The sequence below is a fragment of the Silurus aristotelis genome, assembly GCF_946808225.1.
Source record: "Silurus aristotelis genome assembly, chromosome: 8".
NCBI classification, from domain to species: Eukaryota; Metazoa; Chordata; class Actinopteri; order Siluriformes; family Siluridae; genus Silurus; species Silurus aristotelis.
The window spans coordinates 20,919,521-20,939,763 of NC_139581.1; the positions used below are offsets into that span (position 1 = coordinate 20,919,521).

Here is a 20,243-nt window from a genome sequence, read left to right on the forward strand (position 1 = left end):
GTAAACAGCTGGTTTTTGCATTCAACATCATTATCATTCTTTACCTTTATCAAGGTGTTAATACAAAAATTAGAAAGTTTCTAACTAGGGAATGATCATATCCCATAACACTGATACCTAATCTGGCTGTTTGAGTGACCCTTTCATTCTACATTTAATTGAGTTCACTGCACAATGTTTAATTAAATACCTAAACCACATATGCTGTAAAGCAGTGGTTCCCATTCACCGGGACACACAGAAAGAATACATATATATCATCATTTCCGTTTTATTTATTATCTGATTCTGAACTATGTTTTATTTTGGAAAATTACCGGATTCTCTTCGCCACATCTGTCTATGACTCACTCTTGATGCATGTCAAGATCCTTGCCTTGGCCACATGTCTTACGCTACCTTCCTAAAGGGGCTGCTCCAGCCGCTAACACATAATACATTACCGCTAAATTGAAACCCCCAAGCTAGCAAAAGGAACAAAAAAGAACACAGTGGATTCACGTTTATTTTTATATTTAGAAAATACCAGTTTTTATGCCGGTCGTATCATTCTATTTTGTTGTATTTATCCGCCACACCTTAAAGGCCGGTCCGTCAAAATATTGTATGACATTAAACCGGTCCATGGCGCAAAAAATGTTGGGAACCACTGCTGTAAAGAGATGAGGACTTAAGTATGGCAGGATTTGTAAAATATTGTTCTGGAAGATTGTATTAGCTGCATAGTGAGGTTCGATCTATGGATGTCACTGCTTTTACACTGATCACGCATAACTTTATTGCCACTGATCAGGCATAACATTATAACCACCTGCCTAATATTGTGTTGGTTCCCCTTTTGCTCCCAAACAGTTTTGACTCATCAAACATTATTCACATTAACTTCTTCAGCAATTTTAGCTACAGTAGCTGGTCTGTTGGATCGGACCACACAGGCCAGCCTATCCTCCCCATGTGCATCAATGAGCCTTGGCTGGCCATGACCCTGTCTCTGGTTTACAACTGTTCCTTCTTTGGACCACTTTTGATAGATACTGACCACTGCAGACAGGGAACAGCCCACATAAGCTGCAGATTTGGAGATGCTCTGACCCAGATGTCTAGCCATCACAATTTGGCTTTTGTCATACTCAATCAAATCCATACATTTGGCCAAACAATAACAAAATGTTCACTTGTGTCTATTATATGCTTCCCACTAACAGGTTCCATGATGAAGAGATAATCGGTGTTATTCACTTCACCTGTCATAATGTTATAATGTAATAATGTTTGAATAGTCAGTATATACTGCTCATATTACAGCTATGGCTGAAACTTCAGATGAGTTCTGGGACTACGAGGAGCAGGTAAACCTGGAAGCTTTCAGTTCCGGTACATTCTATGACATCTTGCTGAAGCACAGTGTGTCTGTCACAACCCGGCTTGGGCAGCTCAAGGAAGAGGTACATTTTCAATATTTTCCTCAGTTTACATGGACTTGATCCTAAACTAACCTAAAATGAACACATTTTAAATTAACAATTAGATCATAAAAACATTCTCTCTTTTTGGTGTTGACTAAAGTGGGTGGGTGGAGTGGGCTAATCACCTACTCAATTACTTAATCCCTGGAGAAAGCTGCACAATAAATAAGGAAAAATATCTATGTCTTTAGGTGAAGCAGCTTTATCAAGGGGTGCTGGAAAAGGTGCAGGGGCTTCAACCTGGCTGGGGGGCAGTGGTGGTTGGAAGCAAGCTGGAGTGCTTGCAGAAGCAAGTGGAGCAAGAGATAGCACGCAGAAAAGCTCTGGGCACTCAGGTTTCCCAACTGCTGGACAGCCAACTTCAGACCTTGCGGAATGAGTCACAGTCCCAGCAATCCATGCACAAGGCTTTCTCAGCACTACTCAGAGAATGCTTTTGGTTGATGAAGATGTTTTCTGACAACCAGGCTTCTCTCTGGAACAAACACATACAACAATGGTATGTTTTTTGCATGCACATGCGTTGACAATATTCTCACAGTATTTAATACAGTGCATGGTGTATATATATTTACACAGGCTAAACCAAACCAAGGCTTTAGTAATGCTGGTAAAGATCATACATTCATCTATACAGTATGTTAATCATCTGTAAATGCAAGGCTCACCTTGTTTTTATTTCATTGACACTTACAAACCAAAAAAATAATTACATTCAAATCGGCCATTGTTGGTACCTTCAACCAGACCCGTAACACTGAACTCCTTATTTATACAAAAGAGATAGTTATAAATCACTCTTTATAAGAATGCCTGCCAAATCCCTTAAATGCAAATGTAAAAAGATCTGAAACAGCAAAATGAGGACAAAACAGCAAAATAAATAGAATTTCTTACACTTGGAAGCCATTTTGACTCATAGATTTCAAAACTTTCTTCCGGCTTCTCCCATTAGGGGTCACCACAGCGGATCATCCACATGTTTTGATTTGGCACATGTTTTTTGCTGGATGCCCTTCCTAACGCAACCCTCCCCATTTATCCGGGCTTGGGAAGGGCACTAAGGCCTGGGCAACCCAAATGGCTGGGGTTGGTTTCCTGACCAGGGCACGAACCCGGGCTGCAGCGGTGAGAGCGCCGCATCCTAACCACTAGACCACATAGATTTACCATTCAAATATTATAAAGTCTTACCACCTGAAAAGGCCAGAATCTGGAGAAAAATGACAAAAAAGTAGAGTTCGTACAAAATAAGCGAGTTAAAAGAAATGATTTGACGTAACCTGAAATAAAGATTTGTGAGAGATATGGTATTGTTTTAAGTGTCTCAGCTTTTTGTGCACTAATGTGTAAACAACTTATACACCAGCTTTCATGTTGATTGGTCAAACAACTCTTATACTACTCTTATAGATTAGTTTCGTAAATGCAGTATGTGCCCAATGCCAGCTGAGTCTTTGTAGTGCATCAGATTACTGTTTCCATATTCAGAGCCTAACCAGTCCTTCTTTTATATAACGTGCCTCCATTGTATTTCAGCGGTATTTCTTTAATTAATCAGATTTTTCCCAAGTTTTATTTAATTTATAACAATAATAAGTAACAACAGGGTTGTGTTTTTTAATAAGACTTTTCAATAAGTGTTTTTAATCTATTTAAGTTTGATTTGAAGCTGATTGATTTGAAGGTTACATTATTGAGATGTTTTATATATATATATATATATATATATATATATATATATATATATATATATATATATATATATATAGGTATATATATATATATACCTATATATATTATTGGTTACATTATTGAGATGTTTTATATATATATATATATATATATATATATATATATATATATATATATATATATATATATATATATATATATATATATATATATATATATAAAAAAATAAAAACACAAACATAGAAGCACTTATAGTATAAGAAAGTTTTTCTGTGCTATCTGGATTCCTGGCTTTCCCAGATTGTAAACGTTCTTGAAATATTACCAACACAAGCCACTTATGTTTTCATTTTAATTTGTCTTTTAGCTATCAGGCCTGAGCAGGCTGATTGGCCACATGGAGGTGATAAAATAGGTTTTTATTAGCCTGCCAGTTAGTTTAGTCAGCTGGTTGAATGATGTCTTGCTGTGAATTGTGAAACAATCTATCAAGCAATTATCGATGTATTTAACAAAGCAATCCATCAAAGTGTGCAAATGGATGGCTTGAAGTTTTCTTGAATAAAAACATGCATAAGAGTTTGAAATGTTTGTTCAAAAGCACTTAAAGCAGATAAAAAAAATTTAATTTAGCTTCAATTGATCCTCTTAGTTATTGGCTCATACTCTCAAGTGGGTATTTTATTATTAAACTAATTTATCTTTACATTACAGGTTTTATGTAAATCATGATTATATTTAGGGTATGATAGATCTATTCTTATTTTTTTTAGTACAAACCTTAAACTAAACTGCACTTTAACTAAAGCGTAACCATTAACATGCACTTGAAAAAACTGAATGCCATATTTTCTGAATTTCGATTTCAGAAGATTTCTCGATAAATCATAAATTTGATCACTTACACAACACAACTACATCTAACAGATGCCTACTTATATTTTTTGCATTCAGTTTATATTTTATGTCCAAAAAGTTTTATATAAAAATATAAAAGTATTATATATAGAAGAATAGAATGGCCTTTATTTGTCACATATACATTACAGCACAGTGAAATTTCACATATGCCAGCTTGTTTAGAAGCTGGTGTTAGAGCCCAGGGTCAGCCATGATACGGCGCCCGTGGAGCACAGAGGGTTAAGGGCCTTGCTCAAGGGCCCAAGAGTGGCAGCGTAGCGATACCGGGGTTTGAACCCCTGACCTTCCGATTAATAACCCAGCGCTTTAACCACTGGAGCTATGACTTCCCATTTACATTTTACATCATGCAATATAAGTTTTGACCATCAGTAACCCTCATTTATTATAAATACCTCAATAATAAATCAATAAAAATGTATTTTCTAAATATATATTTTGCCATTTATACAGTAGCAATAAAAAGGCCATTTATCCATTTAATTGTTTACTTTTTTATATAAAAATAGCCTTTTACCTGAAAGTCATGAATTCTTGAATTAATCAAGTACTGGATTTTAGGTTTTCTTCTTAAGACCACACAAGAGCAAAATAAAGGGGGAATGGCATTTCTCTGTCTTGAGTTTAGTTCAATTGACTCAATTGACATTGCACTTGCATTACACTTACAATACTGCAATATGTAGTATCATTCAAAGAAATTCCTTTAGATATCTTTTGGCAGATTTTTTTTTTAACAAATGGAATCTTTGTATGGCCTGTCTATTGCAGTATTAAAAACCCACCATCTCTCTTTCAGATACAGTTTGTTGAGATAGCTGTAACAGTGCTGATAAATGTTCATTGGCAATCCAATGAACCGTGTGTTAAGCAGAATTAAATATCCTGAACAGTGAACTACAAAAAGTCATTTCATTTCAGAAAATGATGGGTCATGCATGCTTGATTATATCGCTTTTCATTATCAGTGGGAAGTATAGCTTTTGCTTTTTTGCTTGGCTATAAGAAGGAACTTTGAACTTAAGTGCGCACAGACACGAGTACACTCTTTTCTCCTGGGCTGCCAAAGGTCTGAATAAGCGTCTTCTCTTTAAAGCATGAAGAGGAATTAATCCCTTTTTCTTAAATGTTTTAATAGACTGAAGATTGCCTGTAAAACAGGGACTAAAGTTGTATTAAAGCACCTTTGCTCCCTTTAAAATTGAGTGTGATGGATTTTTCCATTCCATACCAACCTTGATATTGATCTGTTGGGTTCACTTTGGCATGACTATTAGGAAAGAAAGGGGGAAACAGAAGAATTTTGAGAAGAGCCTGGAGAGCTGGAGGTGCACGCTGCAGAGAAGGGGAATGAAAGTCAGTAGGAGTAAGACAGAGTACATGTGTGTGAATGAGAGGGGGGGCAGTGGAGTGGTGTGGTTGCAGGGAGAAGAGGTTTTCGTTGGGAGTGACAACAATGGACAGGATTAGAAACGAGTTTATTAGAGGGACAGTGCATGAAGGACGTTTTGGAGACAAAGTAAGGGAGGCATGATTGAGATGGTTTGGACATGTGCAGGGGAGGGACATGGGGTATATCGGTAGGAGAATGCTGAGGATGGAGCCACCAGGAGGAAGGAAAAGAAGAAGGCCCAAAAGCAGGTTTATGGATGTGGTGAGGGAAGACATGCAGGTAGTTGGTTTGAAAGAGGCAGATGTAAAGGACAGAGGAGTATGGAGATGGATGATCCGCTGTGGCGACCTGTAATGGGAGCAGCCTAAATAGGAAGAAGAAATGGGATTTCATCAAAAGCATTATCCTGTACACACCATGACCCTATCTAAAAGATTCTGTTTTTGCCTTTATTTCATTTTTTGTTTTTGTTTAATGGATATCTTATCCAAATTGTTTTATTTCAAAGCATGCACAAATCAAGACGCTATTATAAGACATTAATGTCTAGACATAAACTAGACATTTATTAAATCAACATATTTTTTTTTTTTCAAAAGAAAAGCTTTATAATCCCAAAGTCAAGAATTATTGAATTAATCATATAGAATTCTTCTTTTCATTATTTTTAATCTGTGTTTCCTGCCATTGCGATTGAATTAATACTCATATTGTGCTTTGCAGTGTTATGGACCGAGTGAATGTGCTGGCTGAGGAGATGACTGAGCTGGTCTCGGAGGAGGCTCAAAGGCAGGGTTGCTGGGTCGTGCTCAAACAGGCGACTGGAGCACGCCTATTGTGTCCCACTTCTGGATCGGTTCTCACCAGGGATGACATTATTGGTGAGTTATTGCACTTTTCCAACACACAGGATATGTCCAAGGTCCATGCCCTACATAGGAAGCTATGATTACATGCCTCCTCACCCCCCAGATTATTGACCTAAAAGAGTTAGTTTTATATGCTCTTTTTGCTGTATTGCTTCACGAGCATACACCTGTGTTTATTTTAAATCTAACGCACACACCAGTATGACAAACAGCATATATCTGTCAATTTAAAATTCACCTGCAATTCAAATACACGGTTGTACAATAAATAAACAAATTATATATATATCTGGCCTCTGAATTTAGCCATTCTTACAGCTAAAAGGCCAGATTAGATCAGTCCTGCTGTCATGATGACAAAGAGTCTGCTGAGAAGATTTCACAGTAAGTTGTTAGGAGGAAATAAGTTAGACAAGGTTATAAAAAGATCAGCTAAGCTTTGAACCTTTCTAGGACAACTGCAGAGTCCATTATAACAAAGTGGAAAAAAAATAGGGCACAAATCAGACATAAAAATGCTCAGGTCAAACTGAGTGCTGAGGCAAGGAAGGCAATAGTCTCACAGAATTCTTCATAGAAGTGTCCAGTGGTCCAGCTTAATTTATAGAGCTTGTTGAAACAGGAAAATCCATGGAAACCTCAACTATATCAGCTCTTTAATGATTTTGGCATCTATGGGAAAGTGGCCAGAAGAATTCAATGGCCATTTTAGAAAAAAAGTGCTTCTAGGGGAAAAATTATTGTGGTTCGAGCCATTTGTTCTTAAACCAAAGTTTTGGTAACGCTATGCAGAAGTGGAAAGCTTGTTGCCATCACAATCAAAATGAATGAAGCACATTGTTCAGCAGAACTTGTTCCATTCAGCCCCACATCTGCATGTAGGGCAAAATGACACATTTCAAAAGAACAATGGGACAAAGCACAGGGTAAAATCTACATAGGAAAAAACTTGAAAATAAACTTTTGCAAATGGCAAATCAAAGCCCAATTGAAAATCTGTGGCATAAACTGAAAAATGTTGCTCACTGACATTCTTAATTCAGTGTTGGAGATAATGGGCACTAAGGAATGAAAGAAAACAACACAAATGTACAAAGGTCATAGAAGGTCAAATCAGTACTTTCCAGAAAATAGAATGAGAGGGTGAACACATAGCATTGAAAGATTTTTTTTAATTTATTTCTCATTTTCATATAGGGATCTAAATACTTTATTTCTTTTTAACTTTAAAAGGAGCAGGAAAAAATGACTTTCGCTATGTTTCATAAGCTGCTACATTAGAGAAAAATGGGAAATAATCACAAGGGGATGAAAACGTCTTAAAAGAACTGTATGCAGCTATAGCTCTAACATTATAAAGTGTGTGGAGTCTTTTTCTTTTTTTCCATTAGCCATTTAAGTAACTGCCCATGTCTATCAATCATATGTTGCATTGATCAGTCACAAATTTCAACAAGCTGTTATTTTATTATCTAAAGATCAGATTAGTTTTTCAGTCAATCACTGATGACGTTGAGATTCGACAGGCTTGAGCACAATCATTTCTGCAATGTATGTACTTTTCCTGTCCCTACATTGTGTTAATTGATATCCATCAATATTTTACAGGTATATCATGCAGTGAGAATGAATGCCATTACTAAAGAAAGAAACCCAATGAACACAATTCAACACGTCTCCTTTCACTGCAGCCACAGCTGCACTGCCTGCATACATCTGGCAGATGCATCAATGTTAACCTCATAAAATGAGGCTTCAAGTTTTGTAAGACAGATTGGTTGATGGCATTTGTGACTAACAATCAAGAGCTATACCAGAGCTATACTTTCAGTTCACCAATACCCCAATTGCATACCCTTAACCCTCTATGATTGTCCGAAGCATTTAATCTCTGCTTAGAGTCTGTCATTTATTCTCCAGACTGCAGTCCTACATACTTGCCATGATTTGTGTAGGATCTGGCAAATGAACTACTTCACCTAGTAGTAGTTAAATGTATGAGAAAAACCTCAGTACTGTGCATGTAGAAAATCATCTAAAGTTTTGACTAAAAATTATTGTATGGTAAATAGTAACATCTGGTATAAAATTCAACCAATACAGCACCTGATGGATCTGTCCGGGCTTGCGATACAGTCCGCGTGGACCCCTGCACAGGCCTCATCCATCCAGTCCCGAATGCTCACATGCTCCTAGCTAGTGGCCACAGCATGCCTGTGCCGTCTGATTTTTTCCTGCATCCTCAGACTGGCCGGGTACTCCCTGTGGCTGGGAATGTAGGCTTTGACCCCTCCAGCTCCACCCTTGTCTACACAGCCGATGCTTATGTGGGTGAGTTAAGGCTTCTGCTATCTTGCTTATATTTATTCAATATTTAGCATACTACAATTAAGTCTTGATGATTGCATTTTATATAGTACAGCAGTTTTCAGGGCAAGCCATTGATTGGATCATTTGTTACAGGTCCGGTTGGAAAATGGGAGTCTCCAGTGTTTCCCTTTATTCCCTACCCTTTAACTCATCATTCAGAGCTGCTAGGACCATCCAAATTGAGAAGCCTCCAGACAGGCCAGAAGCTTGTGTTTGGGGGATCCATGGGTGACTATGAAACTGGCATACTTGTCCCAATCCTGGCAGTCACCATTCACCCCCAAACAGGAATGATGTACCCGGTCGGTGGTGTTCATAAGTGCCCTGTGACACGACTCTGGCGGCCAATTCAGATCGGTTGCCCAATGTTGGATCCTCGTACAGGCAATGTGGTGCTCACCACAGGTGTTAGCTTGGACTCACAAACAGGTCAGTCCATGTGTGAATAGTTCCTTATAATTTCTTTAAAGAATAAATTACAATTGCAATTATAAGTATCAGGTAACATTTTTCTTGAGAAACAACTGCCTGCAAGAGAACAGTAATAATTGCAGTAGTTTCAAGGACAACATTTTATATTCAGGAATATCTTTAACTGTAAAATAAATTCCACCGACCCCATAAGTATCAATCTATTTTATGAACATTTTAAAGTTTTGTAACAGACATAACACATGTCTTAGTTGACTTTGATGCTTGGACCTATAAATCTAATAACCATGATTACCACAAAGTCATTACCTTATTATTCTAATCCAAAGACAATAAACAGTTTTTCCAGATCACTGCATTATAAAAAACATCTCTCTACTATAAAAAATTTTTTTTCACATAACATAAGATTTTACATAATATAAGATGAATAAGCATTTTGATAATGCCCCAAGGCTGTAAAAGACTAGCATCCTTTTAAAAAGTGCAGTTCATTACATATTTGGATGTTTGTGTTTCAGGTTGATGGGGTACCTGACATTTAAATCTGTTTTGCAGGTACAGTGCTTCCAGTAGGAGGTCTTCTCCTGGGTGAATCCTTCATTGAGCCCCTGAGTGGCAGGCTGGTGCGTGTTGGTGGAGGGAGCATCCGGGGCGGAAAAGTGGTACCACATGCAGGGGGTTTCCAGGCTCTAGTAGATAGCCAAACTCTTGGTGCACGGGTGCGGGTGGTGGAGCTGATACGGACCTACTGTGATGAATGTAAATCTGGGAGTATGGAGCTTCACAATGAGATTAGCAGAGTGAAGATAGCTGCATCAGAATTGGAACAAGCATGGAGGAACAGTCAGCACTGCATGCTTCAGATAATAAGCTGTCTGGAGGCTCAACAGGAGTGGGCCTGGTGGGTGGCTGAAGATGGGGGCTGTCTAGGTGAGTGTGTGCACTCATGTGCTAAGATGTGGAAAAGCACCTAAAATATGCACATTAATTCAATTTTAAGCCTAATGGTAGCAAAGGACAATTACTTACTCTAAATATACTGCAAGACAAAGTTAATGTTTAGCTTAGTTATTTAAAACTTCAGTATTAATCTTTATTTTGCTATTCTGACAGTTATAAAAATAATCACCTAACGTTTATTCAAATAGACAGAAATTTGATCTAGCTAGCCACTGTGTTCCCTTATGAGCTCTAGATCTAGGCATTTCACAAGCCTGACACTCACTAGTTAGGTCTTATCCATTTCCAGAGTTTTTTCATGCTATTTAACATTATAAATCAATAATATAAACGTACAATTATAAGGAACAAACATATATATTTGTGTATTACTGCTTTATCTCTGTAAAGCTGCTTTGGGACAATGATCATTGCTGAAAGCTCTATACAAAATAAAATTAATTGAATTGCTAATCAGCAAGCAGCAACTGGTAAAGCTTGCGATTTTATATATAACATGCTAATGTTGGTTGCATTTTTGCTAATTTAAATTTTTTTCCTAGCAGGTAAGATTTACATTCTGTTACTGACTTAATTTGTTTTCCTCTAACCAGCGTTATCAATGACTCTCGTAGGTAAGATCAGTCCCCCCACCGGTGACTTATCCCTGCCGGCTCTACCAGGAATGGAATATCCAGACCCTGGTGGTTCAGGCTTATCAGTTCCTGTTCTCGGAGAAGAGCTGGATTGGATGTCAGGGTGTATGGTGCCTCTTGCTGGAACAATGGAAGATGCAGATGGCAAGGGTCAGCCATAGTTTACACATTTCTCATAGTACAACCCTGTCGTTTTCTTCTTCTTGCACCACTCTCACATACTTCTCTGACACACCTGACGTCCTCATACAAAACCACAACTCCTCTCTCAGCACCCGGTCGTATGCTTTCTCTAAATCCACAAACACACAATGCAACTCCTTCTGACCTTTTCTATACTTCTCCATCAACATTCTCAAAGCAAATAAGGCATCTGTGGTGCTCTTTCTCGGCATGAAACCATACTGTTGCTCACAGATGGTCACCTCTTCTCTCAGCCTGGCTTCCACTACTCTTTCCCATAACCTCATGATGTGACTGATCAACTTTATTCCCCTGCAGTTACGGCACTTCAGCACATCTCCCTTGTCCTTAAAGATCGGTACCAGCACACTCCTTCTCCATTCCTCAGGCATCCTCTCACCTTCCAATCTTCCATCTTATTAAACAACCTGGTTAAAATCTCCACTGCCACCTTTACTAAACATCTCTTATATCATCTGGTCCAACCGACTTTCCACTCATTATTCTCTTAATAGCTGCTCTCACTTCCTCCTTACTAATCCTATCCACTTCCTGCTTCGCCATCTCCACACGATCCAACCTCCTCTTTCTCTCATTTTCCTTGTTCATCAGCTGATCAAAATACTCCTTCCATCTTCTCAACACACTCTCCTCATTAGTCAACACATTTCCATCTCCGTCCTTTATTGCTCTAACTTGCAGCACATCCTTCCCAGCTCGGTCCCTCTGCCTGGCCAATTGGTATAAATCCCTTCCTTACTGTCCAACTTCTAATACAGCTTCTCATATGCCTTTTCCTTGGCTTTCGCCACATCCATCTATACCTGCTGCTGCATCTCCTTGTACTCCTGCCTACGTTTCTCATCACTCTGTCGATCCCACTTCTGTTTTGCCAACCTCTTTCTCCTTATGCTCTCCTGCACTTCCTCATTCCACCACCACATCTCTTTGTCTTTCTTTCTATTTCCAGATGTCACACCAAGTACCTTTGTAGCTGTTTCCTTTATCACTTCTGCAGTAGTTGCCCAATGATCCAGCACCTCTTCACCACCACTGAGCCCCTGTCTAACCTCTTCTCTGAATCTCACACTACAGTCTTCCTCCTTCAGTTTCCACCATCTTATTCTTCTTTTAGTCCTCAATCTCCCCCTCTTTTTCTTCACCTCCAAAATCACCCTACAGATCACCATCCGATGCTGTCTAGCTACACTGTCCCCTGCCAACACCTTACAGTCTCCAATTTCCTTCTGGTTGCATCTCCTGCATAGAACATAGTCCACCTGTGTGCACCTTCCTCCACTCTTATACGTCACCCTTTGATCCTCCTTCTTCTTAAAATAAGTGTTCACCATCCGCCCTTCTACATTTCTCTTCTTAAGGCCATATATATATACCGTATGTACATATATATATATATATATATATATATATATATATATATATATATATATATATATATATATATATATATATATATTAGATTTATTTATTTATATTTGCTCTTTGCACTTTTGGTTAGATGCTAACTGCATTTCATTAGCCCTGTACTCTGCACAATGACAATAAAGTAAAATCTAATCTAATCTATGAAGCAAGATAAGCTTTTTAAATATGTAATTAGCTAAATAGCATCACTAATAACAGTTAGCCATTTATCTCAGATGAAATGTTGCAAAGACAAAATATCTTTTCTAGAGTAATTGCCTGTATCATTCTTTTGTTTCAATGGTTTGCAGTAAAAGTGAATTTGCACATGAACATGTTTCCAAATCTGACATTCAACAGCAAGTTCATGCATGCAGAAGTTGGCAGATATTCTTTCCTATATTGCATTAGCAGTTCAAAATGATGTGGTCAGCTGGCTTCATGTGATGCCTGATGGGTGGGAATTGGACATTGGACTAAATACGAGAGAAAATTGTTGACAAATGGCTTAGAATTCACCTTTGAAGTTTTTTCATCCATGAAGCCTGCTTATGTCAGAGTGCTGTGTCTCATTCAGGTCTATAGATAGAATGATGTGACCTGCATTCTCATCATGAACACAAATGCGTCCAGGCCTGGTTCCTATCTGCTTTGGTGTACAGACTGTAGACCCTGTGACTGGGGTTGTGGCTCCGGTGGTAGGCGCTCGGCTAGACGTGTGGAAGAGGACTGTAGTCCCAGTGACTGTGTCCCAGTGTCTGACCATAAGAGATAATCCGGATAATGTACTGGTGAGCAAATATGGTTAAACATCTGAATATCTCTAAAAGCCTGTGGGTGTTGAAAGTGTGCATACAGTATATGTGTGTTTGGTGCAGGCAGAGGTCGTGCAGAAGGAGTGCAGCATGAGGGCCCAGTTCTGGAGACAGCAGAGAGTTAAAGAGGAGCAGCTAGTAGCGGATTTCGACAGCGCTCTGTGGGACTGCCTTTACACGGCCCTACAGGAAGAGTCATATCATGTGAGGTTCACAGCGGGCTTGATAGACAAGAGATGGCTCCAAATGTGAGTGGAAAGGCCTTAATCGTGCGTGTGCATGTTGGTGTGTGTTAGCTTGTGTGGACGGACACAGAGAAGCAATTAAAGGAGGCAGCAGCGGAGCTTCAGGAGGCAGTCTATAAAGAGGCTCAGAGAAGGAATGCTGTAAACTCGGAGCTTTCACTCCTGCTGCCTAGACACATCCTACTCACTTTTACTGGAGGTGACATGTACACTTGTTGAAGGCTTGGTTAATAGGGGGTGTACAAACATGAATGGATCCCACAGATTAGGTGTGTGTGTGTGTGTGTGTGTGTGTGTGTGTGTGTGTGTGTGTGTGTGTGTGTGTGTGTGTGTGTGTGTGTGCGTATGTGTGTGTGTGTGTGTGTGTGTGTGTGTGTGTGTGTGTGTGTGTGTGTGTATGTGTGTGTGTGTGTGTGTTTACATAGGTGACGATGAAGAGTGGAAACAGCATAGCCATTGGAACGCTGAAGTGACTGCAGTGTTGAATAGAGTGAGTGTGTTTATGGCAAGGCAGCAGTTGGAGCAAGATCGGTCCATGCCTCTGGTCAGTTTCAATGTTCAATCTCTTGTGCTTTTATGTACATAAATATTAATACACTATGCACTATGCACTAACTCCTAAACAATAGGGCCAGGATGATTATTTTATATGCAATTCAGAGACATTCTGCATCTGAGAGAGATTTTGGCATTTTTTTTCAAGGCAGTAATCTGTTCTCACATTGATAATGTCTGTGGGTGTCTCAAAAGAGTACAAAATAAAAAGTTTATTCCCATTGTTACATATTATAGTAGTAATACTATCAACTTGGTACATAGATAAGGCATATGTGAGGAAGCTGCTCCATTTATTTACTGTTCTCACTAATAACAACTACTGTATAAATAATGGTTGCCTCATTTTTCTTGTCTTTTGATTTTAGTATACTTTTCAGGTTAACAAGAACCTGGAAAGTGGCTTTGGAAAAGTCTTCTGTTAAATCACTTACAATAGTAACAGTAAGAGATTAGAATGAGCAATAATATAAACAGAATCAAGAATTCAACAGCACATCCACCGCACTGTCAAGCGCTAACAGTGTCAGCTCTTTTATATCTGACATACCTTTAGTGTCTGTGTACTCAACCTTAGAGTTTCTAGTAGTGTATCTGCTACTGCAGCTCTTATGCTTGGTGTTATCTCTTGTTGCAGCATCAATGCACTTTTGAATGTGCATTAGGGCGCTTTAATAAAGTCGATACTTTATGAGATAGCCCAGTCACTCGCCTGAGCGAGTATACCAAGATATGGGTTAGGCATTTAATCATCTGTGGAAGATCCAGCTTTAGATTCAGTAGTGCAGCATTAATATCTGCCTGCAGAGCATTTGCTTCTGCTGATCTGCACTCCTGATCATCAGGATGCTCAGATGGCAGATTGTCAGCAGGCTCATCGTTCACTTCTAGAGAATGAAAAGCAGCTTCTGAGAGTATGTCAGGGTCTGTGTGTATGTGAGGCAGCTGTACAAAGCTGCTCTGAATTCTACACTTCATTTCACTGCCTTGTGGTAACAGCTTATTTGTTTGTCCCATGTCTGCTGATGATTCCTCTTTATGCCATCATAAATGAGTTCTTGGCAAACCTAGTGAGCTTTTCATTCCTGCTGCAACAATGCAGAAAATGACAGCTTTTTCTAAAGGGATATGCAGCAGTGTCTGATGTCCACATGCAAGGTTCAAGCATTGAACGATCTGCATCTACAGTAGTTGTGCATGTCTAGGTCAAGGCTCCATAAGTGCACGTGAAAGAGTTTCCATTTTTAGGCAATTTGAGCTCTGATCCATCATCCAACTCTATCACGGTCTGTTTATACGAACTTGCCATCTTGTACTTTCCTAAAATGTTGGGAAAGCAATTCAGCAATTCAGAGCAAATTATGGATTCATGAGTTCATGAATGAATTAAATTAGTAATGCTGCATCTTAGGACCCACCACTGCTAAATGCAGACACATATAAATAGGCCACATGCCGGCTCTGTAGATACTGTGAACTAGTGTGAGCATATGAATATAGGAGGTCAGATAACCTTCAGCTAAGTCATGCATCAGTGTTTACTTCTCTGATGTTTCAGAATGAACTATATGAATATGAAAAATATGAATGCAAAAATAAGTAGTGGTGGAAATGAGGTGATTGTGACCTATATTCCTGGTCAAATTAAAATGGCCCAAAATAGCCAAGTATTAAGATTTTAATGGTCTTAACAACAAAATTGTTCATAAAATGAGCAATAAACAAATGCACCCCTGAGAGTTTCTGTGCTCCCATGTGCTTGTTTACTTCTGCTACAGCAACTGTTTTTTTGGGGGTTCCTGATTTTGGGGGGTTTCTGGGGTCTCTTTTATATAAACATAATATAAGTTCATGTGTGATTTATAGAAATCCATGTGTATAGTCTTGTAAGCAAATCAAGATGCTTGTCAAAATGCTTGATATAAAATTTAACATGTTTGTGTTCTCAAAACTTTTCAACTCCTCATCAAGTTTGGGTTGGAGCTCATTAACATTGAATGAAACAACAGCGACTTTTTTTTCTATAAAATGCTGTCCATAGGTTTACCCACAAGACTTAAATTCTTGAGGTGAACATCTATCATATGTTAGGATAATGTTAATGTATTGATTTATTTCTTACTCATTTCCTGACCAATGATTTGTTGTTAACGTCATTAGAAATGTGCTCATCTCATGTGAAAACTATTGGGCCAATAGTGAGGTTACTGGGAATACTACAATAGTTCTGAAGGAATCCCCCTAAAATACCAAACACAACACAACTTGGTGGAATGATGTTCTGCTGTTATAGGAGGAGAAGACAAGGCAGAAGGAGCTGTGGGAGCAATTAAAGCAGAGACACACCGAGCTGGACGTTGCTCTTTCTTCAGCACGCTTGGCCTGCGATCTCAGCCAGCTCCGTGCTGATACTGCTGAGGTAATGCACACCTAAAGCCAGCATGTTAAACACAGCATGCGTATGGACTTATATAGAGCTCGGGCGAGGAAAAATGCACTTTAAAAGGATTTCACACATCCACATATTATATGGATAAACTGGAGCTGACGAATAGCGCTGTGTTACACACTAAAATCCTATAAGCCTGTTTTACTCCCATCTCAATAGGCCATATTGTCAGGCTCGTTCTCGTATAAGGATTATGGTATGGTGCAGCCCAGAGGCAGGAAAAACCCTCTGAAAGCAATGGTTCTGACTCAGCACAAAATCCTCCCTCGGTTGGAGCGCCTCATTCAGCTGCTGGAGGAGGGCAAACTTTCTAGTCTCGTTTTTGGTGCCCAGAGCCAACAGAGCACTGGTACAACAACAATACCCTCATTCATTTTGTTGAAATTAGCATGTCCTGCTTCCTTTAGTTGTCTACACACTTTCTTTTGCAGACCTGCCAATGAAGCAGGCATTGGACAGGGATACAAGCTCCAGAGCCTGGACTGTGTCGGTCCCTGTAGCTAAAGGTATTAATTAAAAAGCATGACTGAGTCAATTCAACTGGTCAGAACACTTTTTACTGACGGTCACGCTGTATGGAGTTGTATTCCGACTGCTCATTGTGATATTTAATGTAATTTCTGAGGCACAGATGCCAATCAGTCTTGCTGTGCAGCAGTTTCGGCTCAGTCCCTGAAAGTTCAAGAAAAGGCATTGTCTGCGAGCGAGCTGAATGCCTCAAAGCCTGTATTCTCCAGTTCATCCCCTACACACACAGAACAGGATGTCAGCTCTGCTCAAATCCAGGGTAAGGTAATATTCTGACCAGCACCTCTTTTGCCATCATGAGTGACAGTAGTTCACTAACCTTCTTAAATTTTGCCCAATCAGATGCCCAAAATCTTAAAAAGACAACATTTCCAATGCACATGACAGCTTGGAAACGAAAGATACACTATAAGGACAAAAGTATTAGGACACCTGACATTCCCAGCGACATGTGGTTCTTTCCCAAACTGTTATCGCAAAGCTGAAAGCACACAGTTTATGGTGTCTTTGGATGCAGTTGCATGAAATTTTCCAGTTACTTGAACTAGGAGATCCAAACCTCTTCCAGAATGACAATGCACCTGTGCACAATGTAAACCCCATGAAGATATATTTTGCATGGGTTAGAGTGAAAGATCTCCTGCTATAGAGATCTGACCTTAACCTTACTGAACATCTTTGAGATGAATTGAAACACTGACTGCACCCCAGTCCTCCTCACCCAACATGACTTTACTAATACCCTCGTGTCTGGATGTCCTCAAATCTCCACAAGCACGCTCCGAAGTAGTGTAGTGAAACATCTTCCCAAAAAAGTGAAGTGAATTATTAAAGCAAATCGGGACTAAATGTGGAATGTGATGCTCAAAAAGCACATACCATAGTTATGACCAGGTGTCCGCAAACATTTGGCAATATGGCGTAGGTTTACAAACATCATAACCCGAACCTATAAAAGGTCATTGCATATATGCAGCACTAGGGGGTAGTAGGACCCAACCTCGGATAATAATTAGGGCTCAAGATGACTGAACAGCTGGTCTATGTTAAAGCCTTTTGTAATTATTATTTTTGCCATGTGCTTTACTATATCATCCAAGTGAGGACTGGGCTAATTTTCTGGAACTCACTCCATTCTTTCAACCTATTCAAGATGTTGAACAAAGGCTCAGAGACCAAGCAAAGATGGCAGGCCTGCTCAGGGGCAGGCACCTAGGTCACTCGCTGACCCATTTAGGCCACTTGCTAAAAGAAACATTGGCAACACTTTACAAAACCAGTACATAAATAAGCATGTACTAATATGTAAATGTAAACTAAAGCAATTATCACTTAGCTTAACCTAAAGTGTTAATTAATATATTATTAAACAAATATGTACTAACATGCAATTAAGGTAGCCGTTGTGCCCAAATGAATTAATGTGGCTCTTGGTGTAGGAAAGGTTAGTTCTTGATTAGTGCATGCTTTTAACTCACCATAAGTTAATAATAAAGTTTACAAATTAGTACCTGCTTATTTATGTACTGTTAATGTAGTTAAGTGTTACAGAAACATTACATAATAGATCATATTTGCTGTCATTTGATGTCAAATGTAGGTTTTTTTTTAAGTGAGAAAGAAACCTTGGACCATGGCCTCTTTGTGCTGTGTTCTCAGGGTGCCCCTTCATCGATTTCTTGGATACGCAGTGGGATTGTGAGGGAGAGCTTGTCAAAGTCGCAGCTGACACTCTTAATCCCCGGGAGTTTCTGATCTACCAACACGGCCAGCTCCTTCTCCAACTGCTTTATACACACAAAGTGGTTCGAATCTCTCTATTTCTTCTTTTTTTTTTCTCTTACACACACATACATTTACACACTTCTTCATTTTGATTTATTGTGAGTAATATTTTATACCCACTGAACAAGGACATAATGAAATGCTTGATGTATTGGAAAGTAACTCCGATTAGTTATGCTTGGGGTTGTACTTTTCAGGCACCAGCAGTGGAATTACAACTCGCCTCAAGCCTTCCTGCGAACAATTACTGCTGCAATGCCTTCCGTAATTCTTTTTATTACCAGGTATTTGTAGCCAAAGTAAGTATGTGGTAATATTTTACATATGTCTTGAAGAAGACAAGATGAAAACTGCCTGTTTTGTGTATATTTGATGCTTTGCAATTTTAAAACAATTTTAAATAGCAGTAGCTTGGCATCATTTAGTCTCAGATTGACAGTTCAAGGATGAATACTTTCGATATATTTATTCATAGTGCAAAAGTTTTAGCTTTACAATATTATCTACATTGATAACGGAATAGTTTATAAAATATTTAAGTCCTAAATTTACCAGGAAAATATCAACTTAAAAAAAAATAAATAAATAAAAAAATAAATAATAATAATAATAATATATATATATATATATATATATATATATATATATATATATATATATATATATATATATATATATATATATATAGAGAGAGAGAGAGAGAGAGAGAGAGAGAGAGAGAGAGAGAGAGAAAAATTTGAAACATTTTCCTATTTGTTATGTATATATAATCATTGTCAAACAGAAGCTTGAAATAATAAAAATTTGAGGTCTAGCAAAACCTTTAATGGTCTATGCAAATAGATTAATCTTTAATGTGTCTGTGGCTGTGTCTCCTTTTTTCCTAAAAGTCAACGAATATGGCCATACAAAGGACATGAGTTTTGTCTGCTCAAGGAAACTGGTGTTCATTCTGAGATCAATAGGAATGTGCTGAATCTGCAGCACCACTGCTGTTTCTAACTGTGTTGATATATGTCGAAAGATTAGGTAAAATGGTCAGTCAGGAAAATGTCTAGGCATTCCAAGATGTCTGATTGGTACTGTGTTTGTAGGAGACTGAGAACACTCTGTATGTGCGCCAGCAAAGACTACAATCCGTAGGAGGATTCTCTCTGCTGCTTCTACACTGTGCTGCTCACATAGCCACTGGTCAACTGAGTGTTGATACAAATGTTTCTTTCCAAAGAGCCTTCTTTAAGGTACTAGCCAGGATCATGCTCTCATGGCATTTTATAGCATTTCAGGATGTCAATTGCGTTTTTTTTCCCATCTGCTTTTTCTTTTTTTTATGCTGCTCCAGGTCCTACAAGTGTGTCTAAGTGAGTTGTTCCATGCCAGATTGGAGCCTGATTTGGATGAAGAAAAAAACCAAGGCACTAACTCAGCGCTTAATAGCCTTCTGCTCAAGAGTGTACATCAACCTGACCCAGGAACTGTGTCAGAGAACCTGAATGTAAGCCAACTCATTATAA

The 20,243-nt window shown here is 38.7% G+C and overlaps 1 protein-coding gene across 9 annotated transcripts in view; it reads left to right on the forward strand.

Annotated features, from left to right (window-relative positions):
• Positions 1-20,243, forward strand: part of LOC310730398 (uncharacterized protein) — a 34,362-nt gene that overhangs the window by 13,528 nt on the left and 591 nt on the right. For 6 of the 9 annotated variants that reach the window (XM_083549355.1, XM_083549354.1, XM_083549351.1 and 3 more), the window contains 19 exons: positions 1,306-1,445; positions 1,658-1,965; positions 6,199-6,356; positions 8,448-8,675; positions 8,808-9,143; positions 9,705-10,079; positions 10,724-10,894; positions 12,986-13,143; positions 13,231-13,371; positions 13,464-13,611; positions 13,838-13,956; positions 16,261-16,386; positions 16,576-16,765; positions 16,848-16,922; positions 17,042-17,203; positions 18,604-18,749; positions 18,927-19,028; positions 19,824-19,970; positions 20,072-20,224. In XM_083549355.1, the coding sequence (XP_083405481.1) occupies positions 1,306-1,445; positions 1,658-1,965; positions 6,199-6,356; positions 8,448-8,675; positions 8,808-9,143; positions 9,705-10,079; positions 10,724-10,894; positions 12,986-13,143; positions 13,231-13,371; positions 13,464-13,611; positions 13,838-13,956; positions 16,261-16,386; positions 16,576-16,765; positions 16,848-16,922; positions 17,042-17,203; positions 18,604-18,749; positions 18,927-19,028; positions 19,824-19,970; positions 20,072-20,224 (3,383 nt within the window). Of the gene's footprint in view, positions 1-1,305; positions 1,446-1,657; positions 1,966-6,198; positions 6,357-8,447; positions 8,676-8,807; positions 9,144-9,704; positions 10,080-10,723; positions 10,895-12,985; positions 13,144-13,230; positions 13,372-13,463; positions 13,612-13,837; positions 13,957-16,260; positions 16,387-16,575; positions 16,766-16,847; positions 16,923-17,041; positions 17,204-18,603; positions 18,750-18,926; positions 19,029-19,823; positions 19,971-20,071; positions 20,225-20,243 lie in introns of those variants that run through there. The other 3 variants (XM_083549353.1, XM_083549352.1, XM_083549356.1) reach the window with 3 other exon arrangements.